This window comes from Pelobates fuscus, chromosome 2 (genome assembly GCF_036172605.1).
Source record: "Pelobates fuscus isolate aPelFus1 chromosome 2, aPelFus1.pri, whole genome shotgun sequence".
Classification (NCBI taxonomy): Eukaryota; Metazoa; Chordata; class Amphibia; order Anura; family Pelobatidae; genus Pelobates; species Pelobates fuscus.
In genome coordinates this window covers 8,826,308-8,841,696 of record NC_086318.1, presented here as the reverse complement: position 1 = coordinate 8,841,696, position 15,389 = coordinate 8,826,308, and the positions used below count along the sequence as shown (strand labels likewise).

Genomic DNA, 15,389 nt, shown 5'->3' with positions numbered 1-15,389 from the left:
AACATTATAGCTGCAGTTATAATACACTGTGTGCAGGGAGACAGGGGACCTCCTTACACCATAACCTTATAGCTGAAGTTATAATACACTGTGTGCGAGGAGACATGGGACCTCCTTACACCATAACCTTATAGCTGCAGTTATAATACACTTTGTGCGGGGAGACAGGGTCCTCCTTACACCATAACCTTATAGCTGCAGTTATAATACACTGTGTGCGGGGAGACAGGGGACATCCTTACACCATATAGCTGCAGTTATAATACACTGTGTGCGGGGAGACAGGGGACCTCCTTACACCATAACCTTATAGCTGCAGTTATAATACACTGTGTGCGGGGAGACAGGGGACCTCCTTACACCATAACCTTATAGCTGCAGTTATAATACACTGTGTGCGGGGAGACAGGGGACCTCCTTACACTATAACCTTATAGCTGCAGTTATAATACACTGTGTGCAGGGAGACAGGGGACCTCCTTACACCATAACCTTATAGCTGCAGTTATAATACACTGTGTGCGGGGAGACGGGGGACCTCCTTACACCATAACCTTATAGCTGCAGTTATAATACACTGTGTGCGGGGAGACAGGGGACCTCCTTACACTATAACCTTATAGCTGCAGTTATAATACACTGTGTGCGGGGAGACAGGGGGACCTCCTTACACCATAACCTTATAGCTGCAGTTATAATACACTGTGCGCGGGGAGACGGGGGACCTCCTTACACCATAACCTTATAGCTGCAGTTATAATACACTGTGTGCGGGGAGACAGGGGACCTCCTTACACCATAACCTTATAGCTGCAGTTATAATACACTGTGTGCGGGGAGACAGGGGACCTCCTTTCACCATAACCTTATAGCTGCAGTTATAATACACTGAGTGCGGGGAGACAAGGGAACCTCCATACACCATAACCTTATAGCTGCAGTTATAATACACTGTGTGCGGGCAGACAGGGGGCCTCCTTACACCATAACCTTATAGCTGCAGTTATAACACACTGTGTGCGGGGAGACAGGGTCCTCCTTACACCATAACCTTATAGCTGCAGTTATAATACACTGTGTGCGAGGAGACATGGGACCTCCTTACACCATAACCTTATAGCTGCAGTTATAATACACTTTGTGCGGGGAGACAGGGTCCTCCTTACACCATAACCTTATAGCTGCAGTTATAATACACTGTGTGCGGGGAGACAGGGGACCTCCTTACACCATATAGCTGCAGTTATAATACACTGTGTGCGGGGAGACAGGGGACCTCCTTACACCATAACCTTATAGCTGCAGTTATAATACACTGTGTGCAGGGAGACAGGGGACCTCCTTACACCATAACCTTATAGCTGCAGTTATAATACACTGTGTGCGGGGAGACAGGGGACCTCCTTACACCATAACCTTATAGCTGCAGTTATAATACACTGTGTGCGGGGAGACAGGGGACCTCCTTACACCATAACCTTATAGCTGCAGTTATAATACACTGTGTGCGGGGAGACGGGGGACCTCCTTACACCATAACCTTATAGCTGCAGTTATAATACACTGTGTGCGGGGAGACAGGGGACCTCCTTACACCATAACCTTATAGCTGCAGTTATAATACACTGTGTGCGGGGAGACAGGGGACCTCCTTACACTATAACCTTATAGCTGCAGTTATAATACACTGTGTGCGGGGAGACAGGGGACCTCCTTACACCATAACCTTATAGCTGCAGTTATAATACGCTGTGTGCGGGGAGACAGGGGACCTCCTTATACCATAACCTTATAGCTGCAGTTATAATACACTGTGTGCGGGGAGAGAGGGGACCTCCTTACACTATAACCTTATAGCTGCAGTTATAATACACTGTGTGCAGGGAGACAGGGGACCTCCTTACACCATAACTTTATAGCTGCAGTTATAATACACTGTGTGCGGGGAGACAGGGGACCTCCTTACACCATAACCTTATAGCTGCAGTTATAATACACTGTGTGCGTGGAGACAGGGGACCTCCTTACACCATAACCTTATAGCTGCAGTTATAATACACTGTGTGCGGGGAGACAGGGGACCTCCTTACACCATAACCTTATAGCTGCAGTTATAATACACTGTGTGCAGGGAGACAGGGGACCTCCTTACACCATAACCTTATAGCTGCAGTTATAATACACTGTGTGTGGGGAGACAGGGGACCTCCTTTCACCATAACCTTATAGCTGAAGTTATAATACACTGAGTGCGGGGAGACAAGGGAACCTCCATACACCATAACCTTATAGCTGCAGTTATAATACACTGTGTGCGGGCAGACAGGGGGCCTCCTTACACCATAACCTTATAGCTGCAGTTATAACACACTGTGTGCGGGGAGACAGGGTCCTCCTTACACCATAACCTTATAGCTGCAGTTATAATACACTGTGTGCGAGGAGACATGGGACCTCCTTACACCATAACCTTATAGCTGCAGTTATAATACACTTTGTGCGGGGAGACAGGGTCCTCCTTACACCATAACCTTATAGCTGCAGTTATAATACACTGTGTGCGGGGAGACAGGGGACCTCCTTACACCATATAGCTGCAGTTATAATACACTGTGTGCGGGGAGACAGGGGACCTCCTTACACCATAACCTTATAGCTGCAGTTATAATACACTGTGTGCAGGGAGACAGGGGACCTCCTTACACCATAACCTTATAGCTGCAGTTATAATACACTGTGTGCGGGGAGACAGGGGACCTCCTTACACCATAACCTTATAGCTGCAGTTATAATACACTGTGTGCGGGGAGACGGGGGACCTCCTTACACCATAACCTTATTGCTGCAGTTATAATACACTGTGTGCAGGGAGACAGGGGACCTCCTTACACCATAACCTTATAGCTGCAGTTATAATACACTGTGTGCGGGGAGACAGGGGACCTCCTTACACCATAACCTTATAGCTGCAGTTATAATACACTGTGTGCGGGGAGACGGGGGACCTCCTTACACCATAACCTTATAGCTGCAGTTATAATACACTGTGTGCGGGGAGACAGGGGACCTCCTTACACCATAACCTTATAGCTGCAGTTATAATACACTGTGTGCGGGGAGACAGGGGACCTCCTTACACTATAACCTTATAGCTGCAGTTATAATACACTGTGTGCGGGGAGACAGGGGACCTCCTTACACCATAACCTTATAGCTGCAGTTATAATACGCTGTGTGCGGGGAGACAGGGGACCTCCTTATACCATAACCTTATAGCTGCAGTTATAATACACTGTGTGCGGGGAGAGAGGGGACCTCCTTACACTATAACCTTATAGCTGCAGTTATAATACACTGTGTGCAGGGAGACAGGGGACCTCCTTACACCATAACTTTATAGCTGCAGTTATAATACACTGTGTGCGGGGAGACAGGGGACCTCCTTACACCATAACCTTATAGCTGCAGTTATAATACATGGTGTGCGGGGAGATAGGGGACCTCCTTACACCATAACCTTATAGCTGCAGTTATAATACACTGTGTGCGGGGAGACGGGGGACCTCCTTACACCATAACCTTATAGCTGCAGTTATAATACACTGTGTGCAGGGAGACAGGGGACCTCCTTACACCATAACCTTATAGCTGCAGTTATAATACACTGTGTGCGGGGAGATGGGGGACCTCCTTACACCATAACCTTATAGCTGCAGTTATAATACACTGTGTGCAGGGAAACAGGGACCACCTTACACCATAACCTTATAGCTGCAGTTATAATACACTGTGTGCGTGGAGACAGGGGACCTCCTTACACCATAACCTTATAGCTGCAGTTATAATACACTGTGTGCGGGGAGACAGGGGACCTCCTTACACCATAACCTTATAGCTGCAGTTATAATACACTGTGTGCAGGGAGACAGGGGACCTCCTTACACCATAACCTTATAGCTGCAGTTATAATACATGGTGTGCGGGGAGATAGGGGACCTCCTTACACCATAACCTTATAGCTGCAGTTATAATACACTGTGTGCGGGGAGACGGGGGACCTCCTTACACCATAACCTTATAGCTGCAGTTATAATACACTGTGTGCAGGGAGACAGGGGACCTCCTTACACCATAACCTTATAGCTGCAGTTATAATTCACTGTGTGCGGGGAGATGGGGGACCTCCTTACACCATAACCTTATAGCTGCAGTTATAATACACTGTGTGCGAGGAGACAGGGGACCTCCTTACACCATAACCTTATAGCTGCAGTTATAATACACTGTGTGCGGGTAGACAAGGGGCCTCCTTACACCATAACCTTATAGCTGTTGTTATAATACACTGTGTGCGGGGAGACAAGGGACCTCCTTACACCATAACCTTATAGCTGCAGTTATAATACACTGTGTGCAGGGAGACAGGGGACCTCCTTACACCATAACCTTATAGCTGCAGTTATAATACACTGTGTGCGGGGAGACAAGGGACCTCCTTACACCATAACCTTATAGCTGCAGTTATAATACACTGTGTGCGGGAGACAGGGGACCTCCTTACACCATAACCTTATAGCTGCAGTTATAATACACTGTGTGCAGGGAGACAGGGGACCTCCTTACACCATAACCTTATAGCTGCAGTTATAATACACTGTGTGCGGGGAGACAGGGGACCTCCTTACACCATAACCTTATAGCTGCAGTTATAACACACTGTGTGCGGGGAGACAGGGTCCTCCTTACACCATAACCTTATAGCTGCAGTTATAATACACTGTGTGCGAGGAGACAGGGGATCTCCTTACACCATAACCTTATAGCTGCAGTTATAATACACTGTGTGCAGGGAGACAGGGGACCTCCTTACACCATAACCTTATAGCTGCAGTTATAATACACTGTGTGCGGGGAGACAAGGGACCTCCTTACACCATAACCTTATAGCTGCAGTTATAATACACTGTGTGCGGGAGACAGGGGACCTCCTTACACCATAACCTTATAGCTGCAGTTATAATACACTGTGTGCAGGGAGACAGGGGACCTCCTTACACCATAACCTTATAGCTGCAGTTATAATACACTGTGTGCGGGGAGACAAGGGACCTCCTTACACCATAACCTTATAGCTGCAGTTATAATACACTGTGTGCGGGAGACAGGGGACCTCCTTACACCATAACCTTATAGCTGCAGTTATAATACACTGTGTGCAGGGAGACAGGGGACCTCCTTACACCATAACCTTATAGCTGCAGTTATAATACACTGTGTGCGGGGAGACAGGGGACCTCCTTACACCATAACCTTATAGCTGCAGTTATAACACACTGTGTGCGGGGAGACAGGGTCCTCCTTACACCATAACCTTATAGCTGCAGTTATAATACACTGTGTGCGAGGAGACAGGGGATCTCCTTACTGTGGGGGGTAGGACAGGGTTCACATTCTCTTGACTGAGGAAAGTAATTTTGTGGAATCGTTGCATATGATGAACTTTTTCTAACCAGACTGCTAAATCCCATCAATCCATGTTACTCACAATTGAAATGTCTTCTTACCCATGGCCTGGAGGGCCTCGTGGATGTCCCGCATCACGTTCTTGTAGAGCTCTTTCTGCCATTCCTCCAGCAAACCCCATTCCTCTGCGGAGAAGCACGCTGCTACGTCGTGGAAGGTGACGGATACCTGCATGGGTTAACAGTTTCTTATCACAGCCAGCCAGCAAGTCACAGCCAGGGGAGGGGTTGTTAGGGCTGCATACACAGAGAGCGTGAGTGTGAGTCTATTAGAAATATCTTATACCAGGAAACACAGGATGCCACCTCATGTGCCATTACAGCACAAATATTAATCCATACATAATCAAGCAAAGCAATTATGTACCACCCATAGTGACAGATACAGGCAACATATCGGGAAGCTTTACACCAAGGCTGCATAAATCCTGGCGCCAAGAATTCTGTCTGCCGGCTGGAGAGATTAAAAGCAACCCCACACTGACAGGGTTAGGGATAAAGCCAAGCTGCCATCCGCCGCACCCCGCCCGGATAAAGTAATTTAAATGGAAATATTTCCTGCCTCCGCAGTGCCCTAATAGGTGGCTACTGAACCCCAATCCCATCTGTGCTTGTTAAATAGTGAAAATAGAGACATTTGCTTTATTTATCGTGATTTTGATTTAAAAGGCACTGTCGTGCCCTAGAAGGACCCCTCACACTGTTACCCAGTGATGGGAAGGAGTGAGAGTCCTGTCCCATTTATCATGCTCTAGAATGACCGCTCACACTATCACTCAGTGATGAGATGGGGTGAGGACTCTGTTCCCTTTATCATGCCCTATAAAGACACCAAAAACTGTCACCCTGTAATGGGATGGGGGGAGGACTCTGTCCCCTTTATCGTGCCCTGGAAGGACCCCTCACACTGTCACCCAGTGATGGGAAGGAGTGAGAGTCCTTTCCCATTTATCATGCTCTAGAATGACCGCTCACACTATCACTCAGTGATGGGATGGGGTGAGGACTCTGTTCCCTTTATAAGGCCCTTGAAGGACCCCTCACACTGTCACCCAGTGATGGGATGGGGGGAGGACTCTGTCCCTTTTATCGTGCCCTAGAAGGACCCCTCACACGGTCACCGAGTAATGGGATGGGACGTAGTTGTGGTGGTAAAAGGGTTAAAATTCACTATTTGTCTGCACTAGACCGGAAATAATGATAAAATCCCCCTTAACACCACCCACATTTAAACAATAATATAACTATTACTATTTTAATGCTGCCTGCCACCACCAAGACAATTTATAAATGGGGTGCCTTGGTCACCCAGGTAAATCAATAATAAAAACCCAACAATATAACTTGGCACACTATCTAAGCAATTGCTAAATACTAATTAGTCTCTTCAGGTAACGTGATTCTTTACCAGACAAAGGCAGAACTTAATAAATGAAAATTTTATTATGAGCAAAAAAATAGTCACAGTGCATACAAAAATATAGATGGCAATCAAATTAGTTACACCAACAACAGATAAAGACAAAAGGGATAAAATAACAGAAATTCTAATCACTTACTCAGGTTGTCAAAGTAGAACTTCTGCCCAGGGGGTCTCCGGCAAGAAAGATGGTGACTCACTTGGACTTAGATTCTGACCCTTCAAGCAAGTACCATGCACCCTTCAATATCATTAGAGATATACCCTGTGCGTTACCACGCCTCATTCAGAGGTGGAGTTAAGGCGTATATATAGAGACCCTAAGTGACCACACCCTTGTGTCCAGACCAACATCAATCCAAATGGAAACATTTGGTTCTATCTTCTCTTATGTATCTGCTACAGCAATAATAATTGCATCTACGAATTTGTTATTATTTTCCCAGTACATAGATATGTCATACTTCTTACTTATGACCCAATATAGCGGACATCACAATCCCTTCCCCTATGGTCAAGGTATGCCAATCATGTTTGGCATGATTGGCAAGGTATGCCAATCATGTTTGGTTATTAGAAGATGGCGCTTGTCACACATCCAAATATAACAGAAATAAGGCTTAATTATTATTCTGGGGGTAAATATTAATGTTTTTCTTCTTTTGGATAAGATACTGGAACAGGGCTAATGACCATTAACATATCAAAAGGACCCCCCTACCTAAGAGGGAATCTAGACATATGGCACATTAGAGAGTTAGTTTATATGTAAACCAGACTTCCAGGCCACTCATGTGTGACTTCTCCTACTTTAAAGAGCTTTTGATGAATCCTTTTTGATCACATTCCTATGCAATTCACACTACCCCTTCTGTCATCTGAATTATGTGCCTTAATTCCTCTTTAATGTAATTTGTGGGGTCCCAGCTTCAAAGGACATATTCCATAGTGCAATAATAATTTATGCACCCTTGCCGTGACATACACTATGCAGTAAGCCAGGGGTGCCCAAAAGGTAGATCCTCAGATGTTGTAGAACTACAGCATAATGCTTTGCATGCATTTAGAATGATAAAGCATAAAGGAAGATGTAGTTTTAAAACATCTGGGGATCTACCTTTTGGGCAGCCCTGCAGTACACCCCGGGGGTTTTAATTATATTATAAATAGTATGGTGGCTTATCCCGTTAACACTGAATCTGAAAAGGAAGACGGTAGGTGCGAAGGGATTTATTAATATAGAAAATTAATGTTTTTGTCATTTACCTGATACATCGGGGAGGACATACTGCAGATCCACCAGTAAGGTAAGCTATGTCTTCAGAGACATTCACAGCCTTAAAAAACAGCAACTCTCCTCATTAACCTGGGGAAATGAAATCAAAAACAGGTCAATGAGAGGTAACATTTGATTTTGCAATGGTAATGATGTGCAGTGCTCCCTACGCATTCTCTCCACTTTGAGACACATGGAGAACTGCAGAAATTGTAACCAATGCCCTAGGCAACCTTTGGCACTGCAGATGTTTTGGACTACACTTCCCATGATGCTTTGCTATCATTATGACTGTAAGAGCATTGTGGGAGATGTAGTCCACAACTTCTGGAGTGCCAAAGTGGAATCCACTTATCCCATTAATCTCGGCTAGACAAGAACAGACCCCACAGACCAGAACGAGAGGTCTAAACCCCACGGACCAGAACGAGAGGTCTAAACCCCACGGACCAGACAGAGAGGTCTAGACCTCACGGACCAGAACGAGAGGTCTAGACCCCACGGACCAGAACGAGAGGTCTAGACTCCACGGACCAGAACGAGAGGTCTAGACCCCACGGACCAGAATGAGACGTCTCTGAATGCTGTAGAAGGGGTACAGCAGGTGCTGCAGGCAGACCCACCAAACAGCAATTTTCTTGGTACCTTTGAAGCCCCTTCAATAAGGCTCAATAAGCTCTGTCTACAGGGAGTGCAGAATTATTAGGCAAGTTGTATTTTTGAGGATTAATTTTATTATTGAACAACAACCATGTTCTCAGTGAACCCAAAAAACTCATTAATATCAAAGCTGAATATTTTTGGAAGTAGTTTTTAGTTTGTTTTTAGTTTTAGCTATTTTAGGGGGATATCTGTGTGTGCAGGTGACTATTACTGTGCACAATTATTAGGCAACTTAACAAAAAACAAATATACACCCATTTCAATTATTTATTTTTACCAGTGAAACCAATATAACATCTCAACATTCACAAATATACATTTCTGACATTCAAAAACAAAACAAAAACAAATCAGTGACCAATATAGCCACCTTTCTTTGCAAGGACACTCAAAAGCCTGCCATCCATGGATTCTGTCAGTGTTTTGATCTGTTCACCATCAACATTGCGTGCAGAAGCAACCATAGCCTCCCAGACACTGTTCAGAGAGGTGTACTGTTTTCCCTCCTTGTAAATCTCACATTTGATGATGGACCACAGGTTCTCAATGGGGTTCAGATCAGGTGAACAAGGAGGCCATGTCATTAGATTTTCTTCTTTTATACCCTTTCTTGCCAGCCACGCTGTGGAGTACTTGGACGCGTGTGATGGAGCATTGTCCTGCATGAAAATCATGTTTTTCTTGAAGGATGCAGACTTCTTCCTGTACCACTGCTTGAAGAAGGTTTCCTCCAGAAACTGGCAGTAGGACTGGGAGTTGAGCTTGACTCCATCCTCAACCCGAAAAGGCCCCACAAGCTCATCTTTGATGATACCAGCCCAAACCAGTACTCCACCTCGCTGGCGTCTGAGTCAGACTGGAGCTCTCTGCCCTTTACCAATCCAGCCACGGGCCCATCCATCTGGCCCATCAAGACTCACTCTCATTTCATCAGTCCATAAAACCTTAGAAAAATCAGTCTTGAGATATTTCTTGGCCCAGTCTTGACGTTTCAGCTTGTGTGTCTTGTTCAGTGGTGGTCGTCTTTCGGCCTTTCTTACCTTGGCCATGTCTCTGAGTATTGCACACCTTGTGCTTTTGGGCACTCCAGTGATGTTGCAGCTCTGAAATATGGCCAAACTGGTGGCAAGTGGCATCTTGGCAGCTGCACGCTTGACTTTTCTCAGTTCATGGGCAGTTATTTTGTGCCTTGGTTTTTCCACACGCTTCTTGCGACCCTGTTGACTATTTTGAATGAAACGCTTGATTGTTCGATGATCACGCTTCAGAAGCTTTGCAATTTTAAGAGTGCTGCATCCCTCTGCAAGATATCTCACTATTTTTGACTTTTCTGAGCCTGTCAAGTCCTTCTTTTGACCCATTTTGCCAAAGGAAAGGAAGTTGCCTAATAATTATGCACACCTGATATAGGGTGTTGATGTCATTAGACCACACCCCTTCTCATTACAGAGATGCACATCACCTAATATGCTTAATTGGTAGTAGGCTTTCAAGCCTATACAGCTTGGAGTAAGACAACATGCATAAAGAGGATGGTGTGGTCAAAATACTAATTTGCCTAATTAGTACTTTTTTGCCTAATTAGCACTCCCTGTAGTGATTTATTTGTATAAACCATTTGCATTTTACAGTAGCGGATTTCCTTTGGGTTCATTTGATATTTTGTTACATTTCGAAGGTTATTATATCTCAGTTCTATATGTTATAAATTGCTTAAGTAAAAGGAAGAATATATATTTTAGTAGACTTTATCGAGGGAAAAACAGGCGATATTCTGAGGCAAAGAACTAAACAATGAGAATACACGATACGGCCTTGGCTTTGCCTTGATAACTCTGCCTCAGTTTCTGTGACATCAGACATATTATTTAAAAAAAAAACTATAGAGTATACAGGAGGGAGGTCAAAGGCCAATGTGCTACGGAAATGTGAGAATCAAATTAAAGGGAACCTCCAGGCACTATAACAACTTAAACTCCACTGACCAAATAAATAAAATAAGCATTGTTTAGTTTATATACCTATAATGAAAACATGGAGGTATTAAATTATGCATTTTTTTTCATTAGGGGGATATCAAAAAACAACTTTCCTTTGTTAGGTGCCTACATTAGCTGACAGCTGTGGCCAGTGGTGTATCCTGGTTTTGTGCTGCCCTAGGCTTTTTTTTCCGCCCCCTGGAAAATGCTGCCCAACGCAAATGCCTTGTTTACCTCGCGGCTAATACGTCCCTGGCTGTGGCATATATTACGTTTAGTTTATTCTGGAGTTAAGGAACACTGCGGGGAGTAACACAAGGTAAACCACAGATTAGAGGATTGTCTTGTTTGAACTGAAGCCTTCCGACGGAGTGTTACCTGTTGCTAATGATCTACAAGTATCGGTTTCAGCGCACAGGAGCTTGATGTTGAGTAATCACGTAGATTCATGGAATCCTCCTGGTTTTTGGATACAGCAGCTCTACAAAACACAGATTTTCATTAGAAAGTTGCTGGTAACATGTACAACATGTACTAATGCAAGGAGCCTATATAACAAAATGGGGGAACTAGAGGCAATAGCATACACTAAACAATACGATATAATAGGCATAACAGAAACATGGTGGGATGAGACACATGACTGGGCAGTTAAAGCGGCACTGTCATGCCGAACTTACCTTTCCTCAATCTCTTCCTCTTCTCCCCCTCTCTCAGGATCTGTTATTCTTTTCTTCCTGTCTTCTTTAGTTTTCTTTAAAACCATAAGACAAAGTAGGGACTCTTTGTCTTATGGGATTCCTCCGCTTGACCAGCTCTGACCAGCGGAGGAGCAAAGTGTGCTTCATTTCCGCTGGTCAGAGCAATTTTCCCATGATCCCTAGCTTTCCTCCCAGTTCCCACAATGCTTCCTGTCAGTATTGCCGAACGTCCTGTCACTTAGACAGAACGCCGGCAAAACTGCCGAATTGCATCCTAACAGAATGAGCACCGTTTCTCCATTGGTGTTAGGATGCAATTCGGTACTTTGTTCGGATCGGAATTTCATTCAAATGAATGAAACTCCGATCCTATTCATTGCTGTGGCTGCATCTTGCAGCCGCTTAGTAGATAACTCCCTAATTCCCACGGTATCAGGGAGCTATCTACTAAAATGCTGAAAGACCTAAATTGGTCTTTCAGCCAAATTTACTAACACCAAGTAAAAATGACTTGGTATTAGTAAATAATATGCCCCTACTCGCTATACCGCGAGTAGGGGCATGTCTAGTAAGCAGTGAGCAGCCTGTGGCTTCTCACTGTAGAAAAAAAATAAAAAAAATATTGCCCCCCACCCCTAAATGACGGGTGGGGGCCGTAAAGTAAAATAAGGGAGGGAGACCTATTGTCCCCCCCCCCGGCCCCCACCCCTGAGCGGTGGGTGGGGGCCATAAAGATAATGAGGGAGGGGGGACCTACTGTCCTCCCCCCCGGCCCCCACCCCTGGGCGGCGGGTGGGGGCCATAATAGTAGTAGGGGGGGGGACCTACTGGTCCCCCCCCCGGCCCCCACCCCTGGCCGGCGGGTGGGGGCCATAATAGTAATAAAGGGGGGGGGGACCTACTGTCCTCCCCCCCGGCCCCCACCCCTGGGCGGCGGGTGGGGGCCATAATAGTAATAAGGGGGGGGGACCTACTGTCCTCCCCCCCGGCCCCCACCCCTGGGCGGCGGGTGGGGGCCATAATAGTTGTAGGGGGGGGGGGACCTACTGTCCTCCCCCCCGGCCCCCACCCCTGGCCGGCGGGTGGGGGCCATAATAGTAATAAAGGGGGGGGACGACCTACTGTCCTCCCCCCCGGCCCCCACCCCTGGGCGGCGGGTGGGGGCCATAATAGTAATAAGGGGGGGGGGACCTACTGTCCTCCACCCCCCGGCCCCCACCCCTGGGCGGCGGGTGGGGGCCATAATAGTAATAGGGGGGGGGGGGGGACCTACTGTCCTCCAGCCCCCGGCCCCCACCCCTGGGCGGCGGGTGGGGGCCCTAATGGAAAAAAGGGGGGGGGGACCTACTGTCCTCCCCCCCGGCCCCCACCCCTGGGCGGCGGGTGGGGGCCATAATAGTAATAAGGGGGGGGGGGGATCTACTGTCCTCCCCCCCCCCCCGGCCCCCACCCCTGGGCGGCGGGTGGGGGCCATAACGATAATGGGGGGGGGACCTACTGTCCTCCCCCCGCCCCCACCCCTGGGCGGCGGGTGGGGGCACTAAGTAAATTCCCCCCCCCCCCCCATCAAGGTGACTAGGGGTGCCCAAGCCCCTAGTCACCCACCCCCCACCCAAATAAAAAATGCCCCTACCTACCCCCCTCACCCTAAAAAATAGTGAGGGGGGAATAAAATTGCTAACCTGTAAAGTAAAATTAAACTTACCATTCGACGTCTTCTTTTTTCTAAAATCTTCATTTTTCAGCCCCAAAAAAGGCCAAATAAAAAACCATCATAGCCGTCGAACTAAAAATAAAATAAAAAACCCGAGCGCAAAAAAAAAACCGACGAAAAGAAAAAACCCGAGCGCACAAAAAAATAATCCATCTTCACCCATGGAGGGCTCCGCGCAGACTGAGCTCCGCAGGGCGGGGCAAGGCTTATAAAGCCTTGCCCCGCCCTGCAATTAGCCTAAGAACACTCTGATTGGTGGGTTTAAGCCAATCAGAGTGCTCTTTGTCATTTTACAAGCGTGGGAAAGTTCTTTGGAATTTTCCCACGCTTGTAAAATGACACAGAGCACTGTGATTGGATGGCTTGAAAGCCATCCAATCACAGTGCTCTGTGTCATTTTACAAGCGTGGGAAAGTTCTTTGGAACTTTCCCACGCTTGTAAAATGACACAGAGCACTGTGATTGGATGGCTTGAAATCCATCCAATCACAGTGCTCTGTGTCATTTTACAAGCGTGGGAAAATTCCAAAGAACTTTCCCACGCTTGTAAAATGACACAGAGCACTGTGATTGGATGGATTTAAAGCCATCCAATCACAGTGCTCTGTGTCATTTTACAAGCGTGGGAAAATTCCAAAGAACTTTCCCACGCTTGTAAAATGACACAGAGCACTGTGATTGGATGGCTTGAAATCCATCCAATCACAGTGCTCTGTGTCATTTTACAAGCGTGGGAAAATTCCAAAGAACTTTCCCACGCTTGTAAAATGACACAGAGCACTGTGATTGGATGGATTTCAAGCCATCCAATCACAGTGCTCTGTGACATTTTACAAGCGTGGGAAAATTCCAAAGAACTTTCCCACGCTTGTAAAATGACAAAGAGCACTCTGATTGGCTTAAACCCACCAATCAGAGTGTTCTTAGGCTAATTGCAGGGCGGGGCAAGGCTTTATAAGCCTTGCCCCGCCCTGCGGAGCTCAGTCTGCGCGGAGCCCTCCATGGGTGAAGATGGATTATTTTTTTGTGCGCTCGGGTTTTTTCTTTTTCGTCGGGTTTTTTTTTTGCGCTCGGGTTTTTTATTTTATTTTTAGTTCGACGGCTATGATGGTTTTTTATTTGGCTTTTTTTGGGGCTGAAAAATGAAGATTTTAGAAAAAAGAAGACGTCGAATGGTAAGTTTAATTTTACTTTACAGGTTAGCAATTTTATTCCCCCCTCACTGTTTTTTAGGGTGAGGGGGGTAGGTAGGGGCATTTTTTATTTGGGTGGGGGGTGGGTGACTAGGGGCTTGGGCACCCCTAGTCACCTTGATGGGGGGGGGGGGGGGGGGATTTACTTAGTGCCCCCACCCGCCGCCCAGGGGTGGGGGCGGGGGGAGGACAGTAGGTCCCCCCCCCATTATCGTTATGGCCCCCACCCGCCGCCCAGGGGTGGGGGCCGGGGGGGGGAAGGACAGTAGATCCCCCCCCCCCTTATTACTATTATGGCCCCCACCCGCCGCCCAGGGGTGGGGGCCGGGGGGAGGACAGTAGGTCCCCCCCCCCCTTTTTTCCATTAGGGCCCCCACCCGCCGCCCAGGGGTGGGGGCCGGGGGCTGGAGGACAGTAGGTCCCCCCCCTTATTACTATTATGGCCCCCACCCGCCGCCCAGGGGTGGGGGCCGGGGGGGAGGACAGTAGGTCCCCCCCCCCCTTTTTTCCATTAGGGCCCCCACCCGCCGCCCAGGGGTGGGGGCCGGGGGCTGGAGGACAGTAGGTCCCCCCCCCTTATTACTATTATGGCCCCCACCCGCCGCCCAGGGGTGGGGGCCGGGGGGTGGAGGACAGTAGGTCCCCCCCCCCCCTATTACTATTATGGCCCCCACCCGCCGCCCAGGGGTGGGGGCCGGGGGGTGGAGGACAGTAGGTCCCCCCCCCTTATTACTATTATGGCCCCCACCCGCCGCCCAGGGGTGGGGGCCGGGGGGGAGGACAGTAGGTCCCCCCCCCCCCTTTTTCCATTAGGGCCCCCACCCGCCGCCCAGGGGTGGGGGCCGGGGGCTGGAGGACAGTAGGTCCCCCCCCCTTATTACTATTATGGCCCCCACCCGCCGCCCAGGGGTGGGGGCCGGG

General features: G+C 47.7%; 1 protein-coding gene across 8 annotated transcripts in view; it reads right to left on the bottom strand.

Annotated features, from left to right (window-relative positions):
- The window catches only part of LOC134586415 (zinc finger protein 12-like), an 80,313-nt gene that overhangs the window by 38,167 nt on the left and 26,757 nt on the right, over positions 1–15,389 (bottom strand). For 7 of the 8 annotated variants that reach the window (XM_063441922.1, XM_063441926.1, XM_063441925.1 and 4 more), the window contains exons 2-4: positions 11,239–11,341; positions 8,209–8,308; positions 5,565–5,691 (exon numbers count right to left, since the gene is read on the bottom strand). In XM_063441922.1, coding sequence (XP_063297992.1) covers positions 5,565–5,691; positions 8,209–8,229 — 148 coding nt within the window. In that variant the 5' untranslated portion in view covers positions 8,230–8,308; positions 11,239–11,341. Of the gene's footprint in view, positions 1–5,545; positions 5,692–8,208; positions 8,309–11,238; positions 11,342–15,389 lie in introns of those variants that run through there. The other variant, XM_063441921.1, reaches the window with a different exon arrangement.